Below are 12,416 nucleotides of genomic sequence, written 5' to 3'. Positions count from 1 at the left end.
CCCAACTTTGCCCTGCTTCCAACTTGTTCTCTTTAAATAAATAAGTGATGTTGAAGTCCTTCAAAATAAATACTATTTATTTTTTTTATAAAAATAAATCATATCATAAGTTAATATCTATATTGAAAGTCATAAAATCAATTCACTGTATATAAGTAACTATAATTCTAATCTTATAAATTGGTTTTGTGGAAATTAAGTTTGAGTTAAATATTAGAAAGTGAGTTTTAAAGCTTAACTCAACCTTACAAAACCAGCTTGTAAGGTAAGGTTTGCACCTCACTTGTATATTATAATTTGGTCTTATTTCTAGTCGATGTGAGATTTCCAACATACTCCCTTCACGGTGATAGCAGAAATTAAGTGATTCAATATTAAAGTCCATTTCGTAAATGCTTTTTCTGAAAATTTGATATAGTGGAAGAAAGGTTGAATATATGATATTTTCCACATGTTATACTCTCCTTTTGGGCTCTGCAGCATTTGGTTGATGGGTGATAGCGTGAATGAATTTGATACGATAAGGTCAAAGGTTTTGTAAGAAATGAGAATGGTTGAAAGGCAGATTCGATGATATATAATGCTGTGTTTGTGCATTTCAATTTCAGCCATTAAAGGTGGCGCAGAAACAACAGTTTTGTCAACGTTCTTCGTTTCCCACTATACATCACACTCCAGATAGTCAAAGTTAATTTAATCTTCACTCTTCCTTTTATTTATTCTCAAATAATCAGATAAATTATTAGTATGTAGGTACAAACCTTCTATACGACATACTTTTCTTTCCTTGCATCACTATACCATAGTTTATTTCCTCTATGTAATTAAGTTTGTATAAATTTGTGTATAAGGTGCGTGCAATTAATATCTCTTATTAATTTTAATGAGATGATTAGCTGAGTTACATATATGTTTGACAGAGAAGAAAGGTGATAATGTATTTAATTAACACGATAGTTAACCTAATCATATTATTAATAGAGCAATTAAATTAGATTTGAGTCTACCATTAGACGTGATAATTGCTTACAAAATTAACTTGATCAAACTACATAAGTTGTCTCTTAAATTGTATGAGATCATTGTTTATTTTAATATTTTAACTTAGGGTTTGGATGGTTGGTTTGTTTTATAAAACGATAATTATATTTTTATAATAAATGTAATATTATTCTTTTTATATATTCTTTGTTTATGGGTATTTGAGTGAAAATAATAAATAAATTAGAAGTCACCGACACTGTATATATTATATATTACCCCAATAATATTAATTATTCATCATGTGCTTTTATTCTCATGATTTAAATTTGTTTATGGGTAATTAATATTTTTCTCTTTTCTGAACAGGCATAATTTCAGGACTAATGAACCCTTTATTCAAAATTTTCTTCCATATAATGTTAACCGAGTTCCTACATTTTATAAATAGTTAAAAGTTATCAAAAGCCATAAAAAATACATTCCATATATATAAATGTATTTTTCGTGCTTCAAATATAATGTATAAAAATAGTCATTCGGTAAAACTATTGTATTTTAAAAATTTAATAGTGAAAATGATAAGGAACCATCTTGTATAATTCTTACATATAATAAATTTGATTTAACTTACAATCTCACATTGGAAATTCAAATTGGAGGTTAAACTTAATTTATTTTAATCAAACGTTAAATTATGTTTAAAAATGGCTCAAGAAAAACTTTTTCTTTTCTTCTTATCATTTAAAAAAAATATTTTTTAACACATAAAATTTAGTACTATCAAAATGATCAAAATGACTCAACTTAACAGGATTGATTTATTAATAATTAAAAAAAATTTAAACCTAGTTCGACATGCGAAAATTAAACGGATTAGTTAATTAATCCATTTAATAATATTTTTTTCTAATAAAAAAATAACAATTTTTCTAATTTAAACCTAAATTTTCATTAAAATGATATTAAATTATAAAGATAATTAAAAGTAAAGAAGAAATTCAATATAATCAAAATACAAATCAAAATAATCTTAAATTTTAAATATAATCTAAAGATACAAACAAAAACAAAATTAAATGAGTTAAGGAATCAAAATGAGAGATCATATATTGAATATCATTGATCACATATTCTTAATGGATTATACTAAACATTAACTAATATTAATTCTTTTAATCTAACTGGATTAGAATTCCTAATAAGTCGAAGAAAAAAAAAATTAACAATTTTTTAACAAGATGAACATAATAATATATGATTGGTCTGTTTCAATCGACTTAACTTACATGTTATCGTTTATGTGTACAATTTTTATATCATTTAATTTTAATTTTTTACTTTTTATATTTAAGAAAATGTAAAAAAATTTATAACTATTTTATTCATATATTATCTCTCAAAAATGTATATAAAAGATTGTTATTTTATGGTTAAGAGAAATTATTTTTTTATACATCTAAATCTTTTATATTATTTAACACGTTTATAATAATTTTACTATTACGTGTCATATAAATATATATATAAAAGTGTATTATAATACATTATTCTACCACTAATTCTAATAAAATATAAAATAGGAAGATATACCACCAAAGCAGCTCCATAAAGTACAGATAACTGTGCCACCAGAAAGTTCTGAATATCGATTTACGAGCTTTCTTGTTTTCCTATAACCCAATATCTTTAATGGTCTCTGTTCCTTTTCTCATACATGCTTGAAAGAAGAACCAGAACTTTCAAGGAAAAAGAAAAAATGAGACTTGGATTTGCTTCTTGGAGCTTCATCCTATGCACCCTACTCATCTTTTTGGTAAGATCCAACCAAGTCATATATCTCTGTTGACTTCCATAGACAGATCTTGCAACTTAGCTTTTCTTCTTCTGCCTCTTGAAAATGTTCCTTTGTCTTTTACTTTTTTCCTTTGCTTGAAACGATTTTGCTTTCTTTAGTTAATTTTTATCATCGTGTTGTTCATCTGAGAGCGATTGACTTTACGGAAATTTTTGCATGGTCTACTTATATTATTCAACTTTCTCTGTCTTCTTGGTTGACGTTGCAGATTCTGCAAGAGGGTGGAGCTAGAAAGATATCTACAACATCTAGCAGAGAGATTGAACTGAAGGAAGCATCCTATAATTTGCAGAAGTTTGCAACAGAGGGTCTTTTACTTGACAGCATTATTCAGCTTGAAGGCGCTGATATAAACTTGAAGAAGAAGAAGCACGTCCATGATGAGGGCGAGGATGAAGATGATGACGACGACAAGAAGAAGGCAAAGGAGAAGAAATATAAAAGTGAAAAGATCATTGAAAGTGATAATCACAAACACATGGACCCTGAACTGAATGTGTTTTTCACCCCAGATGATTTGAAGATTGGGAAAATCATGCCCATCTACTTTTCCAAGAAAAACTCTTCAAAGTCTCCAAAATTTTTGAGCAGAGAAGAATCTGACAAGGTTCCCTTCTCCTCAAAACACCTACCATACCTTCTCAAATTCTTCTCCATCCCAAAACACTCACCTCAAGCCAAGGCCATGGAGTATACACTCAAACAATGCGAATTCGAAAACATGGAAGGAGAAACCAAGTTCTGTGCCACATCCCTTGAGTCCTTGTTTGATTTTGCACACTATCTGTTTGGGTCAAATACACAGTTCAAAGTTCTGACCACTGTCCATCTCACAAACTCAACAGCTGTTTTACAGAACTATACCATATCAGAAGTGAAAGTGATTACGGTTCCAAACGTTATAGGGTGTCACCCTATGCCTTACCCTTATGCAGTTTTTTACTGCCACAGTCAAAAGAGTGACACCCGTCTCTATGAGGTGTTGGTGAAAGGTGAAAATGGAGGAAGAGTTCAAGCTGCAGCTATTTGCCACATGGACACCTCTAAGTGGGACCGAGACCACGTGTCCTTTCGTGTTCTCAAAGTTGAGCCTGGAACCTCCCCTGTTTGCCATTTCTTCCCTTCTGATAATCTAGTCTGGGTACCTTTATCTGTGGCTCCATAACTACTTTTCTGTTTTCTGTTTCTGTGTACCAAAAACCTGGTTGTACTAGCAAAACTGAAAAAACTAGGTATCTATGTTAATAAGGATGTCTTTGTGGCGTGCTTTGGAATAGAACGTTAATGCAATCTTTATCTTCTGCATATGCTTGTTCTGTGCATGTTTGCTATTCTGTCCTGCTCATGTTCATGGCTACTCAATAGTTTGCTTGAACTTTTGTAGGCCAGTATCCGAGACATGTTTTGGTAGGAAAACAAATAAGTTAACAGTTTCATTAGCAAAAACGATCGAATAAGATTAAGGAAATAAATTAAAGTTGTGGTAAATATTTCATCAGATTCTTTTATCTTATCAAGTGCCTGGGAAATTGGAAAAAATTGAACTGAATGGTGTATATGAGACTCAAACTCCTGCCTCAATGATTCCAATGCTCTGTATTACTTATTCATTACGCTCTTTGTGAACTTTAGGAACATATAACTATTTAACACTTGACAGATGACTAAATTAGGCACTATGAAAACTGTCTTTTAGAATATTGCGTGAAATACAATAATTTCATACATATTACTAAAGTCAAAAGAAAGAAGATTGTCCGTCTCATATAGTCTAATGCATAATTTTAATAAAATCTATATAAAGAAAACTTAACATAAAATATAGCGGGTAAAACAAACTTTACTTTCTGAGCTAAAACCACTCTATGTTACAACTAATTTTCATATTTAATGCACCAATATACAATATTTTACTTATTTTCAGTCTTACTTTGGTGTTTAGTGTACATATAACTACTTTCATTCATTACTTATTGCAAGTTTTTTATATAAAAATAATACATAGATGTATATTGTAGTGGATTCAAAATTAAAGAACTATGAAAGAAAATCATAAATTTATTTTTTAAAAACAAGAAAATTGTTATATTTTTTATTTTAGAAAATAATCTTAAGAGGTATAAAAAATAAGTATTGGATGCGTAAATGCTTTTTAAAGGAAATTTAATCATAACCTTTTTCTTTTGAGCATTGATTTAGTAAACTTCTATAATCTAAAAGTCTTTTAATTGTTTATTCGAGTCTAAATTTTATAAAACATCTTGATTTAGGTGAATATTGTATAAGCACTTACAAAAAATAAATGTAAAAGTATTTATAACTCTAAAGGCAATGAGTTGAAATGGTTGGCTTATACATCCCATGGTAAACTTTATTACTATTTATAATTTTGTTGCATGAATAACAATTGTGTAAACCTTTGTAAATATATTTATTATTTTTATGGACAAAAAAATTAACATTAAGAGGAATGTTCTGTAAGAAATTAAAACTCAAAGAATATGAAACTAAAATAATGTTCTTCCTTAGAATTAGTCAAAAGATTTTCTAAATTTTCATACAGCTTAATATAATCAATGAAAATATCTTTACACTTTAAAAGTCATTGTAAAAAACCATGTCTTGGTCTTATTTGTCACTTTTTCTAAGTTTTATTTAGTTATCCCTATCGTCGACAGACGTTCATAGTACAAAAATCACAATACATTACGACCGATATATAGTTTACATTTTAACTGGCGAACACTTAAACAAAAATAATGTTTACTAATATAGCTAAAGTTAAAGTTGGAACTTTTATATTAAATAAGAATATATGTCACGTTGAGATTTCAAACATTCATCTCCTTTAAATAACCATAGTCTATAAAATACTCGTTATAAATTGAAGTCGAACTAAGAATCCCTTTAGTGATCAAAAAGAATTTTGAATTTTGATAAACTAAATCTTGAATTATCTTAAGACTAATAAAATATTACATAAACAAGTTTGGCTTTTTGGCCTTGTATGTGGTCTTGAGCTTCCTGGATGGTGGCCTGACTTTCTTGAAAACTAATGGAAACTTGATTTTGGAGTTGTGGAATTGCTTGGTGCTCTCCCTCTTGCAAAGCTTGGCCGGGATGGTAGCCGTCTTAATAATTTGGATGCATGGGCACCTCACTCTGTGACGCGATGCCATCTCATTGTACATCTGCTCAACTGCACCATTTAGAGTAGTGTCACGGTACTCCTTGTACATGTTGTGATAACCGGTTCTACTTTGATACCTCAACCATATCCCATAGTTCTTAATCTTGGTTGGGTTCTTCTCAAAAATCTGCACAACAAAATATTATGAAGGCTAGTGGTTGAAAACAATATTACAACAGAAATCAGGCAGTACAAAATGTATCTTAAACAAAGTAGATGAAAACAATATTACAACAGAAATCAGGCAGTACAAAATGTATCTTAAACAAAGTAGATGAAATAAATAGTAAATCCAAACGCAACTTTGATTTAAAAAAACAAAAGGATGCCCATTAATAAATGTAACGACAACAATAGATCAACGAATTATTAATAGAGCAGGAAAAGCATCCGCCAAAAATATAATAAGAATTCAGCATAAACACCATGAACATGACATAACCACAAATGATGTCCAAAATGTCAATAAAAACTAACTTATCAGGTTATTGAAAAAGCAAAACAAGCGTCTAAACTTAACATTACAGAACTTCAGTGTAATCATTATGAATTGATTGATCCATACAGGGCAGTGCACAAGAAAACAGCATCACTCAAACAGCAAAAAACTCCACTGAAGGTTACTTTATTTAAAGAGTTACTTTGAAAGCCAATTTCAGGCAGTAAAGGTTTCCCTAAACAGAAAGATATTTTGGGCAAAAGCAAAACTTGAATGTAGTTGTGTTTAACAGATACTCTTGAGCTAAGCCATTATCAACAAACAAATCCGAATATGTAAGCAACAAAGAGTCAACACTTAAGAAGTAAACTAAATTCAAAAATATCCGTTGTAAAAGGAAAACATAAAACCATAGAAACAAATACTTTTTGAAGTAATTCATTTAAAAAAATTAAATACAAAGAATACAGCTCAATCCCTGCATGATACACTGCATACGTGGAAAATAAAGAAATTCCGTCTTTGTGATAAAAACAATCTTTCAAAGGAATATTAAGCTATGCTTATACATTTTACTTGTTATAAAACGAGTTTTCCTTTATTCTAATTATGAGCAAAGATGTTACGAACATACATGAAATACTAGTAGCAACTATCCAAGCCAATAACTCAATTAGCTCTCTCAACACATTCCATCAGACACTAACAGTATTCGTACCAACATCACGCAAAAACCAAAGAACAACTTGGCCTGATATCATTAACCACCGTCCAAACTAGCAAATAACACTAACAATAACTAGAACGCAAAACTATATGTTGAATAAGGTAACAAACAAGTCTACCACTGGATTTTCCATGAAATCGAGACATTATATCGTTATTTTCAAAAACTCGAATAACTTAATCATCTGCATAACGTGAATTTAAAAGTTAAAAAAGAATTTCTCAAAAGAGATAGTACCTCATTTATAGCGAGCATTTGACCATTGCTCTTCTTGACCTTCTTCAGCTTCCTCAAAAAGTACCTAATCCGTAGAAAAAATAAAAACATAAAAAAACTTAAAACCTAAACAAACAAAAAATCAGAAACAGGGACAACTAACTCCGATTGTCCGAAACTAAATAAATCAGTACACGTCGAGCGAGAGAAGAATATTGCAAAAAGGATCTCAGAAAATAAAACGAATGATTGAAAAGAAGAATGTGTTTACCAGAACTTGGATTTTGCCCGAACCTCGTTGGTGGCCCAAAGCTTCATGCGGTAAATCTTTGGGTGCTGATCTGCTTCCGTTGGGAGAGCCCTCCCAACGACCTGGTACTGGTGAAACTGCAAAAAACAAACAAACATTACACGATGAAAATCTTTATCAGAGTTATACGAAATCGAAAACTAAGTAGTGAGAATCATACACACCCTGAAGGTAACCATTTCTGAGAGAAGGCAACAAACGATTATCACACTCTCTCTCCCTCTCTCGCAGTCCTACGATGAAAAGGAAAAAATCTGGTTTTTCATTGTATCTAAAGAGCTCGAAACCCTAACTTTTAGTTTGGACCACTGGGCTCGGGCTCGGGTTCGTTTTGACCATTCTTGGGCTAGACTACTGCAAGGCCCAAATATTTTGTTTTTTTATGACAATTCTGTCGGCCTTGTTCATAAAAAAATTGAGAATTGTGATTGAATGAGTTAATTAAATTTAAATTGTTTTGTAAAATTAAAGTTTAAATTAACTAAAATTATAAATTAATATTAAAAGAATTTGTATATACTTTTTTTGTTTAAAGTCTATTAATCTATATATAATTTAATTTGTATATATTACGTTATTTAAAATTATTAGCCTTCTTAAATTTTGAATATTATTTCATGTATAATGGGTTATTTCAAACTGTGAAATAATGAATTTGCAAGAATGGCATGGCATTGTTTGTGTTCCTTTTTACATAATTTATTTATGCAATAGAGAATCTGTGTTTAATTCTCAATACTGAAGAGAAAAGCTTTTAGTATTTCTATGACATTTCTCATATTAAAAAGTTCAACGTCTAAGAAAATCAAATATATAGATGAAGATAAAAATGTTTGAGATAGTTCATAATTTTTTTAAAACTAATTACTAAATTAAATTTAAAATTTAAATCATGAATAATTTGATATGCATTAATTTTCTCATAATTCTGAATTCTCCCTTCACCGAATGCTTGTTGAATGTTGAAGTTCTGAAACCAACATGTTTACTGTGGTCAAAGTAAATATTTTTCACATTTAATCTCTCCACTTTTTAATTTTCAAATTATATTATGATTTATTTATTAAAAATATTTACCTGTTACAAATTTCACTAAAATGAAAAGAATTTATCCTACAAAAACACAAACTAGAGTAGTAATTTGTATTGTTTACAATATTTCTACCTTGGAAGGAAAGTTTCCGTTTAATTGGTAACAGATTTTGTAGGTATTATTTGATAAAAAAAAGTTAGTATGATTTGATATATTTTTTGTATTATAATTTAAATTATAAATTTTTAAGATTAAGATTATATGAAAATTATAAATTAGAAGATTATATGAAAATCATCCTATTATAACATTATAATATCGTAAAAGTATAACTTTATAAAATAAAATTTGGTAAATTTTATTCAGAGTTCGGTTGTCTTCTCATGTTATGTGCTATTTTATTTTTTTAACGTGATAACAAATTATTAATAAACTTTGAAATATTAAATGAGATTTTAAAATTTATAGTAATGTTTAAGATTGTTTTATTTAAAAAATTAAGCTTATAATTAAGAAGTTGAATTACATTAACTACTTTAATAATTTATGCACAGGGATCCAGCAACATTAGGCTAAAATAAACCTGAAAATTCTTATTTAACATTCTAGTCAGAATCAGAACAAAACACAGACTGATTAGAACAAGTTAAATCTATATAATCCGGAATTTATAAACATGCATGTAACGTAGATAATTATAGGTACATTTAATTAAGTATAAGATGACACATTTGCTTGCAATAAAGTAAGACTTAAATAAGATTAAAGAAAAGCATTATTTAACACACTTTTTTTATATTTATTTAATATTTTTTTTTAATATTTTTTTTTTATTTCACTTTTGTATTGTGTATATCAAATGAATATAAAAATATCATATATTATCTGTCTTTAAAAAACTAAAAATAAAAGAGAGAAAGATCAGATTTCCATGACTTGGAAGCGAAACGGTTAAAAGTAATACACGTGCATATCGGAGTTGGTTTTGATATTCAGATTTCCGAATATTAACTACGTAGTCTATTGGTTTTTTTGAAGTTTAAGAATAGAGTTTCTATGACAGATTTCGAACACGGAACTTCCAATGTTTGAACAACCCCAACATTCATTAAAGAAAGCTACAGTAGAAGCATATATCTTTATCATCCTTACACATTTTCATCTTTTACCAGATCCTATCTGACCTCTATTTACAATCAATGGAATTAGAAAATGAACTAGATCTCACCCTCTCCCTCCGATGTGGGAGTTCAAAGGAAACTCCCACATCTTTCCTTCCTCTCGTAAACCCTTTTCAAACAAACCTATCTCTCATGGAAATACAACAATATTCTTCTAACCTTAACCCTAATCCTTCGTCAGTGTCTCAAGCTTTCTCAGACCACAGCACCAACCCTTCAAATGCGCCTGCTAAAGCACTCAAAAGTGTATCCACGGGTAGACGCCCTATGGGTAGTTCTTGTCGCAGTTCGCGGGACAAAGGAATGAGCAAAACGATCACTGCACCGTTTCCTTGGGCGAAGAATCAACGCGCCACCGTCCATAGCCAGCAATATCTATTGGAGAAGAATGTGGTCACCATCAAAGGAAAGGTTTACTGCAAGAGGTGCGAGCATGAGTTCGAATTGGATCTGAATCTAGAAGAGAAACTTGATGGCTTATGCGAACTCTTTAGTAAAGAAAAGAGTAAGTGGCATAAAAGAGCTCCACGGTTTTGGATGAATCCAGTGTGTCCAAAATGTCTCCTTTGCGAACGAGAAAGCAGCACCAGACCTGTAATTGCGCGAAAGAAAAAAGAGATTAATTGGTTGTTCTTATTGCTTGGTCAAATGCTTGGTTACTGCACACTTGAGCATCTTAAATATTTCTGCAAGCACAATGAAGTCCATCGAACTGGTGCCAAAGATCGTCTTCTTTATGAAAGTTAAAAAACCCTAGTCAATCAGCTCGTACCTGATTATTTATCTGATTCTTGATTCATCCTGTTGTCACGATATTAGGAATATTTGTTTAGGTCATCTCAGTTTGGATGTTAGTTTTTTAATTGAAGTAACTTCAACATATTTTACTAGTGTTTTGCAGTATCATTTTGATTCTATAGTTATCTTATCTCGCTCTCTTTCAACCATATATATCACCATGATTCTATAGTTTTTTAGTTTTCCAGTTTGAATTATTATAAGATTTTTTTTTTTTTTGTTTGAGTTGAACCGTCTTAAATTTATCATGAGATCGAATTCAAAACTAGAAACTTCGTAAATTTGTTTATAACTTGTATGAGATACCTATTGCTGAGAATACAATCTCTATGGGTGCCGTGCAGTCATGGAGTCTTCTCTCTTCTTTATCTTTAATTAGGTCATTTTAGTATTGTCAAATTACAACTTATTTTTAGTTTCAATTTAGTCTATAAATTGTGTCAATTAGAAAAAATATATTCGTACTTTCTATTTTAATAATGTCTCTAAACGTGTTTCGTTTTTGTCTTAGTTTATTCTCATACTTAAATATTAGTCGTATTAAGTTTAATTTAATTTTTTAATAATTTGTTACTTTATAAAAGATAGATAGACATGTTAATTCTAACAATAGAAACCTTTAAATATAACTCATAATTAATATTATTGATAAGAATTATTTCATAAGAAAATGTTATAATTAGGTTTTTATTAATTATCATCTTAAAATCTCTAAATAGATATCGGAGTATTTAGGAAAACCTAAGTTAACTTCAAGAAAATAATCAATTAGTATTTGTGGAGATTTGACAAGGGAAATATAATACCTTTTGTAATTTTTAGGTTAAAATCATTTAGGCGTCTCTATTTTCGTAAGATATTTCTAATTTGGTCTCCTTCTTTTAAACCTTCCAAATTGAGTCCTTATAAGTGCTAATTTCAAACAAATTAGCCTCTACCTTTAAAAAATCGTTAACTGTGTTAAAATTGTATTTTAACACCTCTACACAATTTTAACACTTCAAAAGCACAATTTTAACCACATCATCTATTCACCTCTGCACAATTTTAACACCTTTAACAATTTTTAACGGCAGGGGCTAATTTGTTTCAAATTAATACTTATAAGAACTCAATTGGAAAGATTTAGAAAAAAAGTAACAAATTGAAAATACCTTACGAAAATAGGGACGCCTAAATGGTTTTAGCCTAATTTTTAGCTATTTTTTCATTTGAGTCTTTTAGTTTCCATTGCTAACAAGTTTCAAAAACTCTGTTTTTATTTTCGATTTCTCAGGCTCTCACTCAACTAAGATAGGTCACCTTAATTATAATGAATATTCCAAAAGCTAACGTATATAATAATCAATACACAAAACCGTACATACAACGTATTTTTAATATTTTTTTATCGGAAAAAATATATAAATAGTAGGACAATATTTTTAATAATTCATTATCTGTTACACATTTACGTCCGAATATTATTAGATTAATAATGGTTGAACTGTTACTTATGATTGGGAAGAAATTTTTACAATATGCTTTTGAAATCTAAGTTTCAGGGTTTCCGTTTCGAAATTTAAGAATAAAATATATTTTTAATTTTAGTACTGTAACATAAAATTGTACAATTCTTTTATGTTAATTATAGTTCATTTGAGTTTTAATAACTCTTGTTTAGATCTTGTACAGTAGAATAAT

At 29.3% G+C, this 12,416-nt stretch overlaps 2 protein-coding genes across 2 annotated transcripts; one reads left to right on the top strand and one right to left on the bottom strand.

Moving 5' to 3' along the window:
- Nucleotides 1-2,617: 2,617 nt before the first annotated feature.
- LOC106760978 (BURP domain-containing protein BNM2A) lies at nt 2,618-4,146 on the top strand. Its single transcript, XM_014644439.2, has 2 exons — nt 2,618-2,797; nt 3,048-4,146. The coding sequence occupies exons 1-2, from the start codon at nt 2,699-2,701 to the stop codon at nt 4,002-4,004; spliced, it is 1,056 nt and encodes a 351-aa protein (XP_014499925.1). The 5' UTR covers nt 2,618-2,698; the 3' UTR covers nt 4,005-4,146.
- Nucleotides 4,147-5,615: 1,469 nt separating this feature from the next.
- LOC106760879 (60S ribosomal protein L18a) lies at nt 5,616-8,012 on the bottom strand. The gene is made up of 4 exons (XM_014644315.2): nt 7,886-8,012; nt 7,683-7,798; nt 7,433-7,496; nt 5,616-6,156 (listed from the first exon to the last, which is right to left on the bottom strand). The coding sequence occupies exons 1-4, from the start codon at nt 7,898-7,900 to the stop codon at nt 5,815-5,817; spliced, it is 537 nt and encodes a 178-aa protein (XP_014499801.1). The 5' UTR covers nt 7,901-8,012; the 3' UTR covers nt 5,616-5,814.
- Between the last annotated feature and the right edge of the window lie 4,404 nt (nt 8,013-12,416).

This window comes from Vigna radiata, chromosome 5, assembly GCF_000741045.1.
Source record: "Vigna radiata var. radiata cultivar VC1973A chromosome 5, Vradiata_ver6, whole genome shotgun sequence".
Taxonomy (NCBI): Eukaryota; Viridiplantae; Streptophyta; class Magnoliopsida; order Fabales; family Fabaceae; genus Vigna; species Vigna radiata.
The sequence above is the reverse complement of the archived record's forward strand: the minus strand, read 5'-3'. Positions and strand labels throughout refer to the sequence as shown.